Consider the following 21962-nt stretch of genomic DNA (forward strand, 5'->3'; position numbering starts at 1 on the left):
AACGCACCAAAAAAGAAGCATGTAGCATTTATGGCAGCACACCCCACTTACCTGAGTTGCTTGGCATTGTGCTGCTCTGCAACAAGTGTACAAGTGTGGTTACACTGTGATAAAAGGTTTTCTTGTCAAATCACTGCATCTTATAAAAAATGCTCGCAGACTGAGCAGTTTGTAATGCTTTATAGGAGTAATACATGCTGATATATTAATGGATCCTATTCCAATGGTGGCTAGCAATTCAGAAGAGCTTTCATGAATGTAAAAGTCCATAGAAAATCAATAAGGTGTTAATGGGCTTTATTCCCTACTAATAACCTTGAAAATCATCATCTTGATCTGCAAGTCAGAAGGATACAGAAAAAAGCTCTTACAATTTTGGATAGTGTTAGGCCAAATACCTCAGTCATTCTACTCTAAAGGTATCATAATCGTGGCCCTGTAAAGTGGTCCATGGAGTCATCTAGTCACACTAGGCTCATGCTAGGATGTCATTTTTTGTTGTCTGGCTAATAGTTCAACTGACTTTATTCTTCCACAACATTGATTTTATTCAGTCAATGCATATATACATTTCTTTCAAGTGGTTCTTTACATAGTTAAGTATGTAATAAATAAAGTTTTTGACTTCAAATGCATGGTCTTTATGTAAAAAAGTTGTAAATTACAAAGGTTTTGCTAGGTGAAATTAATCACTTACAGTATTTGTTTTTTAATTGTGTGTTTTACACATAAATTGTTCCATTTACCAAGTTTACAATAAGCTGCTGCATATAGATTTTTCTTTTACACCTCCCTTGAGGCTTTTCTAGAAATGTAAGCATATTTTGTGTTTTTCACAAGCAAGCAAAGCCAGCATACAGAGCTGCCTTTTCATCCATGGCAAACAAATTACATGATTTTATCCTCGATAAGGTATGATTTTATGACTGCAGCATAAAGCACTGCTCTTTTACTAATGAGATCCTTTTAGAAGGTGCATTCTGCAGGTATAAGACGAGAGAAATTATACTGTCCTCTGCTCTGTGTCTGCTAACCACTGACCATAAAGGTACATTAAGACCCTCAGTCAAGCCTGATAAATAGAAATCATTGGTCTTTTGTTTTTTCCATTGCGTACAGCTAAAGATTATGCTGCCTTCTAGTTTACTTGTTTTTTTTTTGCATTGCAAAAAGTAGTAGCATTTCATTTTGAGACCTTGTCACAAACAAATCTTGTGTATAGTAATAAAAAAATACTTTTTTGCATCATGGAAAAAGCAAGCGCATATCAATTTTTTCTGCTTGTATTGCAGATCCCCAGAAAATCCAAACTCACTGTTCACCGAAATGTGCGAGACGATGAGGGCTTTATCATCCGACATTTTGCAGGAGCCGTGTGCTATGAAACCGTAAGCTTTATTTATGTCTAATACTTGATGGCTACTATTGTGTATATGTCACTTCTAAAACATATAGCTTGGAAGGTTTTGATCAACAATCCAAGGATTTAATTTACATTCCTTTCATTCTTGACTAACAATAAGAAATGTACTCTGATATTCACTGGTTTAACATTCAAGGTCTGCGTGAATTGATATACAACTTAAATTACATTTTGTGTAGCACATCCAAAACCAGCTGTTTGTCTGTGCCATTGAAAACAATTCAGCATGATATTCTAGTAGACAATCTGCAACTAAATATGTTAATGATCTAATAATTGTTACTGTAGCATCTACAATAACATGAAAAAAATGTGTCCATAGTTTCATCAATCGCAAAACTAACAATTCCTTACTGACACAGTTCAAACTTTTAACTCAGTTGCTTAGCGTTCCCATTTTTATTTGTGATGCCAGTCTAATGAGTTCAGTTTCATCTTTTAGGAATAATGGCACAATATATTGCAACTTTGTCTCAGGAGAAAATATTTGTTTTATAAACAGTTTGTGAAGCTCGCTGTAAAAAATAAATAAAGTGTGATTCATAGGTTCGAGCCCTGTTGTACACTGGTACATAGGAAGATCTGTTATTGGAGGTTAGACAGCATGCATGTCACGTCTCAGACCGGAGTGAATCCAGACAGAAACATTGTGTCCTGCAGAGGAGCATGTACAGCTGTCAGAAGACATATTGTCATGGTTGAAGGACTTACACTCTGCAGAGAAAATGACAACACATAACATAGTTGTATCTCAATTTGTTCATCTGTACTTCCTCCTACCTTAATGATGCTTTTATGTTTTACCAATATTCTGTACTGATAAGTTAACTGCACGTTTTAGATCTAAGCGCTCTATTTTTGGATCTCTAAAGTACAGTTTGGTGCTTTACATCAAGAAGAAAATTATTACATCTAATATAGCTATAGTCACATTTTTATGTAAACGTACAGATCTTTGCTTCTTTTGCGAAATCAAATTTCAGGTTTATGCTTTTCAGCTATGTATTTATTTATGTAGCACTAGTTTATTCTGTGCTTTACTGAACAGTTCTCATTAGTCCTTGTCACGGAAAGACCCCAGTCTAAAATCTTCACTACAGTCATACGCACAAAGCTCAGTTTGGTTTTGAAAAACAGATGAAAGCATTAACTACTATGTTTTGGGCTTTTTTTTTTTTTTATACATCTAGAAGAAACCCTGACATCTGTAGTTGCTACAGTACCTATTGATTCACAAGAAATATAGTGCATATATTCATCCACCCAGCTGCTCTACTACTGGGATCCACCGCAGTTAATCATGCACCTTGACTGATTTCTGACCATAAAAGAACTTGCTGTATTGCTGTCCAACCCCCCACCCCATTCCCTAGGATAACCCTAAATGGCCTAATCCACCTGAACATTTCATTGGGCCACTGCATCAGAAAAATAAATGCTGTTTATGGCAACCCCTTTAAAGTGGACCTTTACCCCGTTTGACCAGAAATCACATCAGCAAAACAGATTTGCATGCTGATATGATATCTTCTTACATTCATTAGCTAAACAAACATATTTTTATTTCACTTACAATTTTGTGTTTTTTTTCCATTTCCTGGTCCATTTTGGCACAGATGTTGTTATGTGCCCAAGCGTTGGATCCTGGGAAGGTTACATCAGTGGGGCATTGTGGAAAAATCTCATCTGTAATCTCATGAGATCTCAGGAAAAGGCATTTTCCTCCCCTGAGATGATGTTCATGGTCACATGTCCTAGTCACATGTGCCATTGTTCCGGGAAGTTAAGGGAGATCTAGTAATCTGCCCTCAGTTAAAATGGCCACTGTGAGACGACTGGGGATGGAAAAAAAATAGGACATGCACAGAATAAAAAACATGTAAATATCTAGAAGAATCTGTTTGTAGATTATCACTACTAAACATTTCTAAAGGTGCTTTGTTGTTATTTTGAAGATATGGGTAAAGATCCTCATTAAGCTAACTTTCTTGTCAGTTGATTGCTAAACCTTAAGAATTGTACTAATAAACCAGTGTATAAAGATTTATGTGCAAAGTGCTGTAACCCATAGCAGTCCACCACTAGTTGGCTTTCATTGTTCTAAATGCAGTAAAATCAGGGATGTTGAAAGGTGATGGATTGCTATGGGTTAATGTACATTACATTTATAATAGGTTATTGTAATGTACATTAGGTTAAGGTACATTACATTTACATTATCACTGTTTCTTTGTGTTCAAATATTTTCTACAACAATGCAAGCGTCTTGTAGATTCAGATGTTTAGGTCATAGCCAAAGCTAAATTAGTGACACTGAGGGCATTTTATGTTCAGAACATTCAGCAGAAGGTTGTTTCAGTTACATGTTATATAACTGTGTATTTTACATTTATGATTCTAATAATAAAACACAACTTAGTACTTCTTTACTCCCACTGCTGCCTGCAGGGTTTTTCTCAACTCTGTTTCCATGAGAATGTTGAGAAGATAAGAATACTGCAATTCACCAATTGCACCGTTTTTATTATAGATTTTCCAACCAGACATTATCATTTAAATTTTTATAGTTTTGGTTGCCACCAATTTTTATCAATGAAACTGCCATCATATTTTAAAGTAGGCAATAATATCATTACAGAGATTTTATAGTTAGGCAGTTCAAAACAGAACAGATATGTTTACCATATGTTTTATTATTCATTTTTACCCTCTATTGCTAAGAAGTAGCATGGCAAGTATAAAACACCCCCCTGACCATTTCATAGGTGTGCGTTTGTATTAAGGCTGAGATCCAGGCAAACCGCTAAATACACAGATGAAATACAAGTGAGATTACGTTTCCTGCCTAAAGGGATATGTATTTTTGTCGATAAAGTCCGGAGATTTACTCAGCTCTGCAACACCGCAAATCCCTGTCAGGCAGGGCAGAACACCTGCTGTTTCTCTGCTGCAGTAAATTAACACTTATGGGTCTTCTCCCCCTCTCAAACTATGATTGGACAGTGAAAAGGGAAGCTGCACACTGATTGGCTCAACTCTCACCCTGTTCTCTATTCTTATCACCATATCTCATGTTAGCATACTTGATTGCTCATTGTGCTGATTCATTCTCTCCCAGTCTGAGCTGTACTGTACAGGGACTGCAAGCGTCTAATCTCATGTCAAATTCAGGAGATTACATTGTTTGGATGACTTTTTTTTTGAATACATACAAAATTAATGAATACAGAGTTGGATTTTTTGTGCCTTTTTTTATTTAGGTTTTCCTTTGCACTAACAACAACCAAATATAAAAAAAAATAATCACAATTAAAGTGCACCTTTACCCCCATTCAATAAAAATCAGCTCTGCATGCTGGTTTAAAATCTTCTTACATTCATTAGTTAAACAAACTTGTTTTTCATTTACTTACAAATAGAGTACATCTACTTCCTGGTCCACTTCTGGCAGAAATGATGTCATGTGCCAAAGCATTGCATCCTGGGAAGTTTACATCTACAGAGCATTGCTGGGAAATCTCATCTTTAATCTCACGATATCTCAGGGAAAGGCATTTTCCTCCCCTGAGATGATGTGCACGGTCACATGTCTAGTCACATGTGCTAGATTTTCAGGAAGTAAATGAAGAGTTCGTAATCTGCCCTTGGTTAACATGGCCACTGCCAGAAGACTGGAAAAGAAAAGAGAAATAAGGTTTGCAAAAAAAAAAAGCTGGCAATTATCTAGAAGTATATGTTTGTAGATTGTCACTACTAAACATTTCTAAAGGTTTGTTGCTATTTTAAAGATCTGGGTAAAGTTCCTCTTTAAGAGCAAATGTACTTTAAAAGTAGAGTTTTCTAAAAGTGGAATAAATTATATAATAATAGGAGAAGGAACTGGGTAGGTGTGTTTTTGTCTGGGTAAGGTACTTGAAGTATATGCATTTTTCTGTAAGCCATGTAGAAACTTAGTGTACAGATGTGTCTATTGAAGTTTAAATGACACTATATGAGTTGCATTTATACAAAATATTGACAAAAAATAAAACCGTGTCCTGTTCATCATTTTTTTTAACTTCTGCTATAAATATATATTTTTAAATCCCACTAGACTCAATTTGTGGAAAAGAATAATGATGCTCTGCATATGTCACTTGAGTCCCTCATCTGTGAGTCCAAAGATAAATTTGTACGGGATTTGTTTGAATCAGCCAATAATAACAAGGAATCCAAGCAGAAGACTGGGAAACTCGGCTTCATCAGTGTGGGGAACAAGTTTAGGGTAAGAAAAATCTCTCTTGGCATAATGGCATCTTCTTTCTATTTTTAATAGTTAACCATATCTGTCATTTCATTTTGCATTAATCTGCCAGTCCAGATAAATAAGGCCTGTCATTGTTTCCTCCCTTTCTTGTCAAGGCAAAAGAAAATAAATAAATAATGATATAAAAAAAATATATATATATATGTATGTATACACTGAGTGGCCAGATTATTATGACCACCTGACGTTTGTAGGCAAATTAGCTATAATTAGCTATAATTTCGCGCTGAAGTTGCTAGAGGGCCAGACCATTATAAATAGGGAAGCAGGTTGTTTACCACGACAGTAGAAGTGATTTTTTTCTGAAGATACGGGTAAACAACGCTATTTAACAGCCTTTGAACGTGGGATGATTGTTGGCGCTCTGAGCCATGGAGCGAGTATCAGCAAAACAGCAGAATTAGTTAAATGTTCAAGAGCAGCTGTTGTTAAAGTGTTTAAAGACTGGACTGTCAGCTGAAAATCTGGGTCTGAACATGCGATTTGTGGCTGTCAGCGACTAGTCAATGCTAGGGCAGAACGGAGAGTGGCAAGACTGGTACAAGACAACAGAAGGGCAACAGTGCAGTGTCAGATTCCTTGCATCACCTTTCTACATCTCGTAGAGTCACGTGGCGGCCCAACAAAGTCATCTCGTGGCCTAACGACGTACTGATAGGGTGGTCATAATAATCTGTTCACTCAGTGTGTGTGTGTATGTATGTATGTGTGTGTGTGTGTGTGTGTATAGCGGGCTTTTGCCCGCTATATGCTGACAGCGCAGAGCCGCGTTGCAGCCCAGAAAGATCCGGACAATATTGTTGGGATCCACCCTGCTGCCTGCTGCCTGATTGACAGCTGGATCCGCCTCTCTAGAGGCAGCACCAGCTGTGCCCACCTCCTCCCTTGTCTGTCCCTCCAATGAGTGCTGGAGGAACAGAAAGGTGAGGGGGGAATCCCTGCAACGAGCGGCGACTGCTCTCTGCAGGAAGAAGATGGTAAGGTGAATTATCAGTGGTATGTGATCACTCAGTTCTCGAGCTATAGTGCTGACGTATGAGAGCTTTAGTGTCACAAGTTGACTCTAACAATGGGGTGAGTGCATTTCACTCATCCCATAATTCTCCTTTAACTGTATCTTCACTTTAACTGTAACTTAATTTTTATATCATTGTTCTCTTTTTTTCAAGGCACAATTAAAAAAAAAAGTAAACATATTCAGTACATATTTGCAATATCTTCAAATTTCCCCAGGTTTTAGTCCTTTAAAACCTCTACTAATACATAAAAATGCCTGACATATAGAAAACATTTGTTTTCTATAGGCCCTGTTCACACTATACATGTGTGGTGTTGTGCATTGCATATAAATGCCGCATGTCTGCAACCTAAAGTCAACTATACACTAGTACATAACGCATAAAGTGTTTTGCACAACTTTAGAATCTTCATGACAGTTGTTTAATTAATACAAAACAGTGGCCTTAATATCGGGATTATTTTGGCTAACGGATATATGGGCCGATATATGAAATCTGTAGCAAATAAAAATGTCTACGCCAACCACCTGGTTCCAGCTGCCATTTCCTAAGTGTAGAAACAATTATTTTGTAGAAAACAAAATAAGAGAGGGTGCAGCACCTCGTGCATTACAAAAAATATATGGAAAAAAGGAAGACTAAAAATGCCCTCACTAGTCAAAGTATAGGCCAGGCGTACCGTCATGTATCAGGATAAAAGTTATCTGCTTGTTCTTATGGACCTTATCCTGGCAAGGTGGAGTTACTGCATAGCGAGAAAATAGGCACTGTATATAAGAGATCATAAAAGATGCATACCAATGAGTGCATTAAAGCATAGATCCACTCAAGCATATGTAGTTACTAGCTTCTTCCTCCTCCATAGCCAGCGGCAGAGTATAAGTGCTGCTCTGGGTTAAACAACTAAGGGACCTGCTGGTAGGTGAAATAGTGGCCTCCTCATTGCTGAGAAGCGACCTCAGAATCAGAGGGATGTATCTGCTTCCAGGTTTGGATATATTAGCAACTGGATTTGGAGGCACTCCTCCTTTCCTAATCTATCACTGCAGTATGAAAAGCAGGAAGACATTAATTTAGACGAGAGCTGATACATCCAGAGTGATGCATCAAGGGGAGATGTCATGATGAAAAGTCAGCCAACATCACAAAAGTAAACTATCACAAAAAACATCGCAAAAGTAAAATACTAATGTTAATAACATAATTTCTGAACACCTATGCATAAAAGTCTATAATAGATTGAATAAATATAATAAGAGTGTTGTACAAAAGTTAGTTCTCCATATAATGATATAGTTAGAACAAAAAAATGTGGTTTATCAATTCAAACAATTGACTTGACCAAGTCAAACAATTATTTTTGGTGATGTTCCTCTATATTTATGTATGAATTAATTTTCTAGCTCCAGGTAGTGCGTTGTCTTTATTTAATCTTATAGTGAAATCTGTTATTTCAACATGCTGATGGGCTATTTGTAGCCCTAAAAGCAAAAAAACACAATCATTATTTCTGTAGAATTTTTAATTAGCATTTTTCTGCTTTTTTACCTTTTAGAGTTTTACATAAAATAACAGGGAAAGACCCCATCTGCCTTTTTTTATGCTTTAAGAGGTTATGCAATGCAACCTATTATTGAATATATTATGTTGATATGTAATCTTATTCTGTGTGTCTCCCAAAAACAAATAATCAGGGAGAGAAGCATGGGTTTTCTCCGTGTACTCTGGTTCTATCCCATTCTCCAAAGACATGGTGGTCGGTTAATTGGCTCCTGTCTATATTGGCCCTGTATGCATGTGAGATGGGGACCTTAGATTGTAAGCTCCTCGAGGGCAGGAACTGATGTGTATGTGCACTATGTAAGGCGCTGCATAATTTGTCAGGGCTATAAAAATACCAATAGTGAATAAATAAAATGTATTTTACCAACTGTAAGTTGTAAGAAGAAGATCATGGTGAATGATTTTCCGTTATTTTTGCACCTAACGCTTTTTCAGGTCCTGTCTTGCTTAGATCACTTGGGAGTATCTTCTTGATCACAGTCAGGATTTGCATAGAAATTTGGGACCTGTAGGTTGCAGTAGGTCAACAAAACAGCCAAGTGAATGTTCACAGTGTGACTACTGCCCTTAAGCAATATGCATGGGGAGCTGCAACTGTGATGAGCACAGCCTGGTGCAAATTGGGCTTAGACAGATTTAGATCAGTTGTCCTAAATATTTTCTAACCAAAGCCTAAAATGATCATAGGCTCCATGCAGGCCTCAAGTCCTCGCAAAAACTAAAACTAAAAAAAGGTTAGTGTGTGCTTTAGATATAAGCATTACACAGAGTTTGTGGTATTATAACATAAATAAGTCAAAGCACAAAAAATAAAATATGGTGTGACATTAAAAGCCCCCTGTGGCTTACTGCACTGTCTTTTGAAACTGATCAAGGTGTAGGACTTTTTTCAGGTGCACTTATCCACTTGTCCTGGTATTTGGGGCGCAAAATATTATTCCTAGACAAAAGATTTCACTGTTGTTATTCACAATCATGCCTTTCCCGCTGCCAAGTGTTTTCTTCTCTTCTCTTCTGCCTAGTGATTTTATGCTTTCTTTACAGAAAATAGTTATAAGGTCAACTATTCATCACTTGAATAGTGAGTAGCAAAATCTGCATTGCACATTAATATTTGTTTATTAAAAGCTTCTGTAATCCTTTTGATTTGACTGCACATCCATGTGAACACCGAGAGAACATGCACTGCTGACAGTTAATGCATGCAAACTTGTCACCATGCTGCATGCTTGTATACAGTGGTCAAATGTATTTGCTTTTGTTGTCCTGTAATTTTATGTTATTATTTTTGTTTTGCAGACCCAGTTAAATCTTCTGCTTGAAAAGCTCCGCAGCACGGTAAGGAAATGGCAGTGCTTTCTTGTTTTGTACTTCTCTGTTTTTGTTGTGCAAATAGTTGTAATGAACACCCTTGGCAATATTTAAAATACACCCCTACCATGCTATGCACACTAAAGTATTTATATTTTTTGAACAAGCAGTAAAAGCAATTTAAAACAACCATCATTCACCTCTGTAGTTCTAGACATTGTGGTGAAATTGATCTTCCAAGTACTCTAAAGAGGCACAGAAATCTTAGGGTTTATTTCTATTGCTTCTTTAAACTGCTGCAGAATGCTGACAGCATGCTAGCTCCTTTTTAATGTTAACCCTAGAGTCTTTGTTGTGAGCTTTGAGAATTTTTACTATTCATCCTAGATGCACAGAGCACAGTAAATACTCTAAACATTCTGTCTGGATATATATATTAATCTATTATGAAGTGAAGCTCTTGCTTTATTTAAGAAATACCCTGGATATGCTATATATTTCATACGCATTTTACAATTAATAATGTCAGTTTGCTACTTTCCTGTAATATGTACTTATTACAAAAAACTCTATTTTACATTCTGTTCAAATTTTTCATAATGAGCAGTAGGGTGAGGTCAGTGCAGACTTAGCTTTGGGTGTATCTAACTCTTTTTCCCTGACTGAGGATGAGCAGGGGGAGAAGACATCTCTGCTAAGATTCTGGCGGGACTTTTGTTTGTTTTTATGGATAGATGTCAAGGTAATTATAACTGCTTTTAAAGTTATTCAGCTTACTGAAAAAGTGATTTTATTTTTTTTTACAACATACAACCACGCCTGAAAAGATGAAAGGTGGTTTATTCATGTGAAAGTTGTGATTGTAAGTTTGATTGCTTCCAGTAACACTAAGACAGGAATAGCATTTGAAAGATAAAAAGGATAAAGTAAAACTATATTGAGTTCAATCTTCTTTGGTTGAGCTGCCCTTGAGACTGAGCTTGAAGATTTCCACCTGCTTCAAGAAAAAAACTTAGTTTAAAGCTACGGAATTCGATCTGAAAACTTTCTGGCTGGTTGTAAAGAATAAATGTATTATATAATTATCAAATAATACATTCAGTCATGTATGTACACCCCATGGAAATTGTTGACTTCTTCAACATATTGAACAGGCAAACATTAGACTTTGATTCAATTAGTGCCTAATGATAAAGGTGACATATTTGAACAAATAATAAAAACATGTCTTGCTGCGCTCCTTACCCGAAATGTCCATTTATTGACAGAAGATTGCCACTCAAGTGCAAGCGCTTTCGGGGCCACACAGGGTCTCCTTTATCAGGCATTTTGAGCCTGATGAAGGGGACCTTGTGTAGCCCCCAAAAGTGCTTGCACTTGAGTGGCAATCTTCTGTCAATAAATATTTAAAAAAATTCAGTTTTGTCATATGGAAACAGTAAGTACACCCATACAATTACCACCACTTCAGATCCATGAAATGTGATTAATTCACCATATTAGGTGCGAATAATTAGAACCTTCATAATGAGTATGCAGGTTAACGTTAAATAAGACATATTTTTAAAAACTGTTTTTGTCCTCATGTTAAAATAAACATTCTAGGCCTGAATATTACTTAAAACCCCACAAAATGTATATATTTTCTGTGAGCACAGGAGGAGGAGAATAGAATGGTGGCAGTTGCAAATTTTACATCACATGATATTAGCGCAATGGTTTATCAAACCCATATTTCCAGTAGAAAATGAGGTAAAGTTAATTTTAGTGCACACAAACACATTTTCTTAGTTATTTTTTTTTGCAAAATATAGAAGATGAGGTTGCTTGGAAAGAAATAGATAGCAAACCTGTCAAACTTTAAGATTTTGCACGCTCTTTTAAAGCGCCAAACAGGGCTACCTAAGATTGGGCATAGGTGACACTTTAAAACCGTGAACAGGTCATCAGTTTAGAGGTAACAGTGAATGATGGCCTTAGCATTCATGCTCTCACTTTAGCATGTGCAGCGTTACTTAAGCTGTGTGGCCCATTGTTATGAGTTTAACATACAATAACCTTTTTCATCTATTTTTTGTTTTACTTAAATTGATTGCAATCACTTAGGGGGCTGATAAGCACAGTGGGTGTGACAGGTTCTCCTTAAGGAGACATTAGGATATATTATAAAGACTCCTAATGTCACCGTTGCACTTAGCTGATGCTAATCAAGTGCAGCTTTGAAACCGTAAGTGAAATAAAGCTCATTTGCTTCCGACTTCATGGATGTTCTTTGATTGTCCTCTGCTCTCTTTGTTGACATCTGACATGGACACCCCAGGTACCCAGGAGTGACCGCAGGGCCTGGGAATACATGGCAGAGGGGCACACTTTCTGCAGACTGCAGAAGTGATCGAGTTGCTTTACATATGCTTGGTTCCCTGGGGGATTACACAAACGTTTAAAGGAGAACTATGTGGTTAGGGCTTTCCCCCATAGTTCTCCCTAGGGTAACGGGAGGACATAAACTAGCATCCTCCCGTCACCCTAAGCTACAGCTTGCTTCACAGTTACTTTTATTTAAAGGAGAACTATGGGGTCACAAACTAGCGTTCTCAGGTGACCCAAAGCTCAGTATACCGCGAGCTACAGCTCCCGACATTGCTGTTGGATTGAACGGATCCACCCAGCTGCTGGATTGACAGCTGGCTCTACCTATCTAGAGGCAGAGCCAGCTGTACCCGCCCCCTCGCCCGTCCGTTCCGCCAGTCAGCACTGGAGGATCGGAGCGGGGAGGGAAGAATCCAGCCCCTCCCCTGTCACGGCTCTCTGCCATGACAGGATTGAGAAGTGAGCGAACGCCGGTATGTGTTCGCTCACTTCCCGATCTACTGAGCCGACCTGTGACAGTTTAATTGTCACAGGTCAGCTAGAACTATGAGGTGAGTGAAAAGCACTCACCTCATAGTTCTCCTTTAAACATTTTCTTTAAGCAGAAGCCTTAGCTCTCCAAAAAGAACATGAGCGCAAGATTACAGTTTGCCCCTGAATAAACAGGCAAAGACTAAGTCTTTAGGAACTATATACTGAAGACTGATCCATCAAAGATAGAGTTGTCTCTTGTCACAGTAATAGTACACATGTTTCCTGCAAGCTAAAGAAAATATTTGTAGCCCGCAGCCATTGATATAGAGGGTTATGGACTGCCCTAGTAAAAGCCCCAATTTGGTTCCATTTGACATGTTGTAGGGATACTTTGAAATGGGTGATTCATGCAAGGAAACTCACAAACATCTTGCAATTGAGAAGTTGATATCAAAGACTGGTGGCCAGTTATACAAAATTCTCACTAGAAGTCATTTCTGCTAAAGGGGTCAATACCAGCTTTTGATGCCAAGGGTGCACTAAATTTTTTCCACAGTACACCATTACAGCTATTAATATTTTTAACATTTCTGTTAAATTAATGATTGAAAAGGCATTTTTTTCTTATTCAAGTATATCACCTTTATTTGTAGGTCCTATTTAAATAAAGATCTAATATTTGCCAGATATGTCAACAGTTTCTATGGGGTGTACTTAATTTTTCACTTCACTGTATTTAATGCATTTTTTGGAATCATCACTAGTTCTTTAAGAACATTGATAAAATATTGGTGTTAACAAGCTTTCTGTAGTGGAAGTAATGTTTAAGTGTTTTCTTTACAGAAACTTCAATAAACTACTCTTATGAAGTAAAAAAAAACCTTTGTGCTTTTTTTTCTATGGCCAAAGATCTTTTTCGTAAGGAAACCTTTGAAGAAGGAAGCATAGCTTTTTTTTCTTCTCAATCTAGTGAAAAGTTTCATAGTTTTCTAAAACTGTATATTAACAATGATTACTTACATGCTGTCTATGGACATTCATCACTAACACTGGAAAAGTTTTGCCAAGTCTGGATAATCAATAAAGATAGTATAATCTGAAGGACAGTCACAGTCTCTTTGTGTCACTTGTATGCATCATAAGGACAGTTTCTTTATCGCCCCTTGTGGTTTTTAGATCTTTATCAGTATAGTTGAGAAAAAGGCAGTATAAAATATTTGCATTGCTGAAATGCTGTTTTGAAATTCAAAATAATGCATCATTTATAATTCTTGTTTGGCTCTCTGTTCTTTTACATTTTTGTGACTGTTAATTATATTGCATATGCACGTTGCAATGTGTGGTGACCTACTTTTTACTTTGATTCTAACATAGTGCAGCCGTAAAATAGGCAGTGTCTTATACAAATTATTTACTGACTTCCCCACAGGGATCTAGCTTCATCCGTTGCATCAAGCCCAATTTAAAAATGACAAGTCATCAGTTTGAAGGAGCACAAATTCTGTCTCAGCTTCAGTGTTCAGGTAATGTTAATTTTATTTCCCTAAGTTTTATTAAAGAATGCAAATCACAGTATATTTATGCTTTCATCTAAATAACAAATCAAATGCTGATCATATTTTGGAAGTTTATAAATAAAAGAGTAATGCCTAGCTGGGCCCAAAGAAAGGAAAGACAGGCTGGGTTAGCTGAGCACTAGAATTTGTTCTTACTTGTCCAACATGTTGTAGTTGGACACTCAAAAGGCTAACTCTACCCAAAGTAGTGTAAAATCTTTTATTTCACTTGCTAGCTTCATATGTGCCTCCGTGATTCCAAATCCCTCTCCCTTTATGCATTCTCCATACTGTAGAATGTTTAAAGCCCAACTCCAGGCACAAAAAACCTCACCTATTTCACATCACTTTCTAATGTGGGAGATGTCGGTTAGCCTTTGTGAACATTTGGGCAAGAAGCATTTCAGATTCTTAGGTGCGGTAGGGCTATAAGCTCGAATTTTCCTCTCAGCACACTCCCCACATCATATAGTCCAACCTTCCTGTGTCACTGCATAGATTAGCAGATCCCCATTCAGCCCTATCGGGTCTCCTGGAGAAGAATGTCATTGCCCTAGCTTTTCACAGTTCTCAAACCAAGAGAGCGCATTTGGCCCATCTTGGATCTCAAGGCCCTAAATGTCTTCATTTGGGTACAGAAATTCTGTATGGAATCCACCAGGTGTGTCATAGCCTCCCTTTTTTGGGGAGTCTTTCTGACCTCTCTGGACATCGTCGTGTACATAAATGTCCCTGGTTTTCCAGTACAGCAGCAATTGCTTCGCTTTGCTGTGTGTCCACAGCATTTTTAGTTTGCGGTCCTGCCATTCTCCCCATCTTTTGCACCTTAGGTATTATTAACCAAGGTGCTGTCTCCAGTACTAGCCTTACTGCACTCCCAGGGCATCCCCATTGTGGGATATCTGGACAACCTTCTGTTTAGGTAACAGTCAGCACAGCCTCGGGCAAGCAACATAGCCTTGACTGTTTAAACCCCGCAGAAGTTTGGGCGCATCCTGAAACTCCAGAAGTCAGCACTTTGTTTAGACTATCTGGGTTTTTTCCTCGACATAGGTCAAGCCAGAGTTTTTCATCCCCATATATGCACCTTTGCTTGACGGGTACACTCTTTGCCTGGAGAAGGGACCTATTCGGTTCCGAAACATTGCTATACAGTGTGACACATCTTTTGTTGATAAAAAGCACTGACAGAAAACTATATTGGAGAACGAACAACTTTCTACCAAGCTTTTACTGATTTAGGTGATTAGTACAGCCTTTTCTACCCTGAAACTCCTTTCTTGGCTGCTTTGCAGTAACGAGTTGGGGGAGGCATTTCAGTGATCCTCATAGCTGTGGACTTGCCCAGGCAGATGTGGTTGTCTGACCTTATCAAACTCCTGGCAAATGCTTCATGGGCTTTTCCTGATCATCCCGTTCTTCTGTCTCAAGGACAGGTTTACTATCCTGCTTCACAGTTACTTTATTTAAAGGAGAACTATGGGGTCAGGGCTTTTCCCCATAGTTCTCCTAAGGGTCACGGGAGAACACAAACAAGCGTTCTCCCGTGACCCAAAGCTCAGTATACCGCAAGCTACAGCTCGCGGTATACTGAGACGCCGCAGCCGGAACGGATCCCGACATTGCTGTTGGATTGAACGGATCCACCCAGCTGCTGGATTGACCGCTGGCTCTAACTATCCAGAAGCAGAGCCAGCTGTGCCCGCCCCTCCCCCGTCCATTCAACCAGTCAGCGCTGGAGGATCGGACAGGGGAGGGGGGGAATCCCTGCACGGAGCCGTGAGTGACAGTCACGGCTCTCTGCAGGGATAGATCGAGAAGTGAGCGAGCGATGGTATGTGTTTGCTCACTTCCCGATCTACTGAGCCGACCTGTTTCATTGTCACAGGTCGGCTCAGATTGAAAATCACCCGCCTCATAATTCTCCTTAAACAGAATGGTTGTTGAGGGATAGACACTGTGAATTGGTGATAGTGTTTTGTTGCCCTCCCCTCAGTTGGACTGCTTTTGGATGTTCAGACAATTTATGAATTCCTGAGTGCCTCAATAGATGAGAAATAAAATAAGATTTTTGTACATATTGTAAAATCTGTTTCTTGGAGTTCCTTGAGTGACACAGGTCCCACTCCTCTGAGTCTGTGATTTTGCTCTTGGTACTGATTCTTGACAAAACTGTGGTGTGCCGGAAAAAGAGAGGGGTGATACTGGCCCGGTCCAACTTTTTTTCGTCTGCCAGTTTGCAGTCCTCCTGTAGGCAACTGTATCACCTGACAGTTTCTTAATTCCTGGGTCCCTCTATGGGCTCCAAGAAATAGATTTAACGGTAAGAACACGAATCCTAATTTACTGCCCAAGGTTAACTGAAATGTAAATAAATTCTCATCATAGCAAGATCACCTTATCTCATATTTATATGAAATTGACACCTTGTAGCCCAGGATTTACAAACCAAGTAGCCCCAAGTTTGTATGTCTTGTTAAAATGAAAGTAGAAAGCATAACCATATAGATTTTTGATAGAAGTGTAAAAGAACGATAGATCGATAAATAAATATATCATGGATAGATCGATAAATATGAATCAATAATATTAACTTAAGGACACCACCTTGATATTTACCGTAGTAACACTATTCTTGGTTAACATTGTTTAATGTACTGTTTTGGCTACTGAATGAAATAATACTTTTTCTAAGGATAGCTTATTGGCCTTGCATCCTGTGTATATGGACGGTTATTTCACGGTTCACTGTCATATTCCCTCTATAGGATTTGTTTCAGTTTAGCTAAGCTATAGATGAGAGGATGACATCAAAAGAAATAATACTTATGCCCCAGGCAATTTATTTCCAATGCATTCACCTGCATTTGAATAAGAGCTTCATAGAAAAGTAATTTCTGTTGATTTTCACAATTTTAAGCTTACTAGGAGTATTCAATTGGTGCTCTGAGCATATTCACTCATTACCCTTTGTGAATCGCTATAATTAAAGTCACATTTTCTGGAGATATGGCTTATGATTTTTTTTCTGCTGTGATCAAGGAGGCCATTCTTAATCTTTGAATTTTGCTGTTTAATGTTTCTTTTCACTCTGAGCTTTAAAAAAAAGTTACTGGGGAATATAAATAGTTCTGTTTTATGCATTTTTTGAGGTTTGAATTTCTGGCATAGTCTTTTGCTAGTTTTAACCCTTTCGCTGCCGTTGCCATATGGCACGTGGCTGCGGCTTTCAAATACACATGCCGACTGTTGGCTTTGGGTTGGAAATTTATTTATTTATTTCAGGTATTTATATAACGCTGCCAATTTTACGCAGCACTTTACATAGTTGCACATTCACATCAGTCCCTGCCCTCACGGAGCTTACAATCTAAGGTCCCTATCTCACATGCATACATACAAGGGCCAGTTTTAGATAGGAGCCAATTAACCTACCAGCATGTCTTTGGAGTGTGGGGGGAAACCGGAGTACCTGGTGAAAAGCCACGCAAGCACAGGGAGAACATGCAAACTCTTTGGAGATAGTGACCTGGCCAGGGATTCAAATTTGGGAACCCTAGTGCTGCAAGGCAGAAGTGCTAACCACTACACCGCTGTGTTGCTCTATGAATTGGGCAGCGAGGAATATGCCCCCCCCTTCTTTCCGTCATGTATTCTGGGCTACGCTGCCCCTCCTGTGGACCTGAGATCGGTATGACAAGTGTTAGCTGGTAGAGGAGAGGAGAGCCAGTGAACATCCAATTGCTGATGTCCCCTCTGGTGACTGAACCCAGAAATGACTATGCATTTGTCACATTTCCCATTCTCTGTGTTTGATCAGCTTCAGTGGAGTAGAATGGTGTCATTAGGGATCTAATAGATGCTTAATGTCTTCGTAAAGAGAACCTGTCATCTATTATGTGCTCTCACATAGGGGTCTATTCGCACTAAAGTTAAGTAAAAAAAATGTAAATATTTAAAATAACATTAAAAACCCCCATATTTTCTAAAAAGACCCCCTCCCCATGTACATTCACATACGTACCTAAATGCATGCATCAGGCACATACCTCTGTTCAGTGTCTTCGGCTTAACTGGAACTGCAGACCCTGGTGCTGATTTATATGCAATGTATGACTTTTTCTTTAGTAGTCTGTGGTTGGTCTGTACCCTGCCACAGCACTCTGTTGGACCTACAGGGGAAGCACATACACAATGTCCAAAGGGAGTTATAGAAGGTTGCAGCTCAGCTTCCTAGGAAAAATTCAACATTTGCATATTAGTGCTATATAGTGCTGTGTGCAAGCAGCAGTGTCTTATTTTCTGTCCAACATACAGGTGAAACGCGAATAATTAGAATATCGTGCAAGTTCATTTATTTCACTAATGCAACTTAAAAGGTGAAACTAATATATGAGATAGACTCATTACATGCAAAGCAAGATAATTCAAGCCGTGATTTGTCATAATTGTCATGATTATGGCTTACAGCTCATGAAAACCCCAAGAACCCCAAATCCACAACCTCAAAAAAGTAGAGTATTACATGCAATCAATAAAACAAGGATTGTACATAGTACAATATCGGACCTCTGAAAAGTACAAGCATGCATATGTACTCAGTACTTGGTTTGGGCCCCTTTTGCAGCACTTACTGCAATTACTTTTGCACGATATTCTAATTATTCGAGTTTCACCTGTAATTAAAATACTTCCTGGTATGTTAACGGTCTGGAGCACGTGTACAGGGCAGGCATTAAATATATTACATCAATAATGTGCTCAGTTCCATCTACATACATTACAGTGCTCTGCTTTCACCTTCCACAGTAAACAGAATTTAGGATTCAGGTAGATGCTTAAATTGTAAAAGGTCTGAGAGCATTTTCAGTTAGTAACTGGAACTATCACCACAACTTAAAAATGTTGCTGAATTTTACTGGGATCAAGTAGAGGTAGTACTTGGTCCCATTCTGATCTGGGCTATTATTGTTAAATAAAAAGGCATTTATTTTTCTGTTTCTGCTGGCTTTCATCTCCACTCAGGGCTAAAGCCCAATTTTGGGACATTTCTGTAGGTAGCAACAGCACAGCAATGTAGCTACTTCCCCCTCTCCTCTGTGTGTTGTGTGCAATGCTACAGCTCTATTTTTATCCTACTAGAACGCTTGTAATAACAAAAGTTAGAGCAGTTTTTGTGCAGACAGTGCAGATCGGTGTTTGCTCCCTTTGCCTGCTCTTCTCCAGCACTCGCGTACTGCCAGAGATTCTTTAGATCACACCTCATTAGATATTCGTCACCAGCAAGATTGAACAGCAGTGGGGGAGAGAAGGGTGCACTGTTGACCTTATTAGATGGACTCCAAGATCCTTAATTTGGTACCTCAAAATGCCAGCTTGCTATTCCTGACACGTTCCGTGTGGTATAAGCTATGCAGGTGGTTCCATTAAAAGAAATATGTTTGGAGCAGCTAGCCAGCAGTGTGATAGGATGTGGAACTTAAAGAAGTCTCACCTTGTATTATTTGTCACCTAACTCTGATGCTTCTGTGTGATGTAGAAACTGAGATACAAACTTTGACAGTTCACTTCTCTTCATTCCTGACCCCACTCTGTAAAGTAAATGGACTCTTTATTGACATCTGCTATCCCACTGATCTGCACTTTTCAGACACAATCGAGGTCACAGGAATGCAGAGGGAAGGGGCATGCTCTCACAGGAATCAGCACCAGCACTACAACTAAAAGGGGAGCCTTGTTTTGTTTTGGGAATGTGCAGGGACAGTGATATGAGAGCTGTCAATCAACAAGCCGTCTCCTTTGTGCACCGTGGTCGGGAATGAAGGATTGAACTGTCAAATCTGTAACTCGGTTTGTATTGCACACAGAAGCATGGCATAAAAAGCAACATACACTATGAGAGTTAGGTAACTGAGCTGTGAAAAATAATACAATGGTGAGACTTTTTCTTTAATGTGAAACTTCTTCATCTGCTAATAACTAATTTTATGCTGTTTAGAGCTTATCATTGTTTCTGCTTATTGGGTACTGTGGTATTGCTGGAAGTGCCACTTTAAGGTTCAGAGTGATGATCGGGAGTCTTGACCTGGTCTGTATACTTTGTTTAAGATGTAGTTATACGATTTGCTTTCTGCTATTTGCATGAAGTGGTTACTAAAGAAATCAATTAAAGAAGAACTGCAGGTATTTTTCAATTTAACCCTTGCAGTGGGGCTATCGTACTGCAAGAGTTGAGTACTCGTTTTTGTCTAGGGACGAAGATACTCACCTGATCCTCAGTCCCGCCTGGCTGCTAGATGAGTCCCCACAGCCTCTTCTCTCCCGGGCTCCAGTGGTCTAAGGGCCTGTGACATCATATCTGATGCAGATCCGTTGGACATGAGGATGCTGAGGAACATACCACAGCTGGAGTGGAGGGGGAGAGAGGTGAGCGGCCACTGCCGAAGGACCAAGGATCAGGTAAGTATATTTTCTTTATTTTCATCCCTAGACCAAAATGAGCACTTAACTTTTGCAGTGTGGGGGTAGCTCCACTGCAAGGGACTAATTTGAAAAATACCTGGCGTTTTTTCTTTAATGATCCCATATTGGATCATCCAAATAAGAACCTAAACTTGCTTCAAATTTGAATATGTGCAGCTCGCCAGAATGCAGACCCATGTCCAGACTGCAGACCCAATAACTCATGTCATCAGTTATGATGACCAACATAGAGCAGCAAGTCAGGACTTACAAGGACTGACACCTTTCCAGCAAAATGCACATTACAGGGGAGATTACAGGTTTAGTTTTACCAAGAGAGCAAGCACCAAAGTTAGGGCACTAATGCGCTTTTCTCCAGTACAATTTTTGCACAGCGCAATTTCAATGGTGCAGGTGGGCTGGCCATAAACACCATGGAAACCAATAGCACTAATCCAGGGAGGGTGATATCCATTAAAAAAAAAAAGACAAATTAAAATCCGTCTAGGCCTGCTCTACCTGCTGCCCAATGCCATGCTGCCACAGGCTGCTCTCCAATGTGAAGGGGGCTGTGGACTCCAGATGTGAAAGGGGGGCCACACTTTTTTGTGTGTTTTGCATGGGGTCACTCCTTAAAATCTGTACCATACCCTATCTAAGATAAGAGTCTGGTATTGATTTTGGGGGTCCATACAACATTGTTTTTCCATTAACAGTCATTATATTTTAGACTGGATTGTCTCGCGATTTTGGATACCTTTAATGGATGTCATTACTGGAAAAAAAAAAGGTTGAGAAATGATTGCTCATGATCAGAAGAAAAAGAAAAGCACTTACACTTTTGCAGTGGAATTTAAAAATGGGAGCGTGAAATTGTCCAAAATGTATTGGTATGCTAATGTCTTAAGAGTGCCCTTCACTTGAACTAAGGGGCCAAGCCCAACCCCTGAAAAACAACCCCACACCATAATCCTTCCTCCACCAAACTTTACACTTGGCACAACGCAGTCAGTCAAGTGCCGTTCTCCTGGCAACCACCAAACCCAGACACGTCCATTGGATTGCCAGACAGAGAAGTGTGATTCGTCACTCCAGAGAACACGTCTCCACTTCTCTAGAGTCCGGTGGCGGCGTGCTTTCCCCCACTGCATCCAACGCTTTGTATTGCACTTGGTGATGTAAGGCTTGGATGCAGCTGCTCGACCACGGAAACCCTTTTGCATGCGCTGACCCCGCTCTGTCATTTTACATGGCCTACCACTTGGTGGCTGAGTTGCTGTTGTTCCCAGTTGCTTCCACTTTGTTATAATACCACTAACAGTTGACCGTGGAATATTTAGTAGCAAGGACATTTCATGGATGGACTTATTGCACAAGTGGCAACCTACCACGGTACCACGCTTGCATTCACTGAGCTCCTGAGAGAGACCCATTCGTTCACAAATGTTTGTAGAAGCGTCTGCATGCTGAGGTGCTTG

At 39.1% G+C, this 21962-nt stretch overlaps 1 protein-coding gene across 1 annotated transcript in view; it reads left to right on the forward strand.

Annotated features, from left to right (window-relative positions):
* The window catches only part of MYO6 (myosin VI), a 185491-nt gene that overhangs the window by 99032 nt on the left and 64497 nt on the right, over positions 1-21962 (forward strand). Inside the window, exons 18-21 of the mRNA XM_018558907.1 lie at positions 1293-1388; positions 5517-5687; positions 9611-9649; positions 13896-13989. Coding sequence (XP_018414409.1) covers positions 1293-1388; positions 5517-5687; positions 9611-9649; positions 13896-13989 — 400 coding nt within the window. The remainder of the gene's footprint in view (positions 1-1292; positions 1389-5516; positions 5688-9610; positions 9650-13895; positions 13990-21962) is intronic.

Source organism: Nanorana parkeri, unplaced genomic scaffold (assembly GCF_000935625.1).
Source record: "Nanorana parkeri isolate BGI_ZX_2015 unplaced genomic scaffold, ASM93562v1 scaffold368, whole genome shotgun sequence".
Taxonomy (NCBI): Eukaryota; Metazoa; Chordata; class Amphibia; order Anura; family Dicroglossidae; genus Nanorana; species Nanorana parkeri.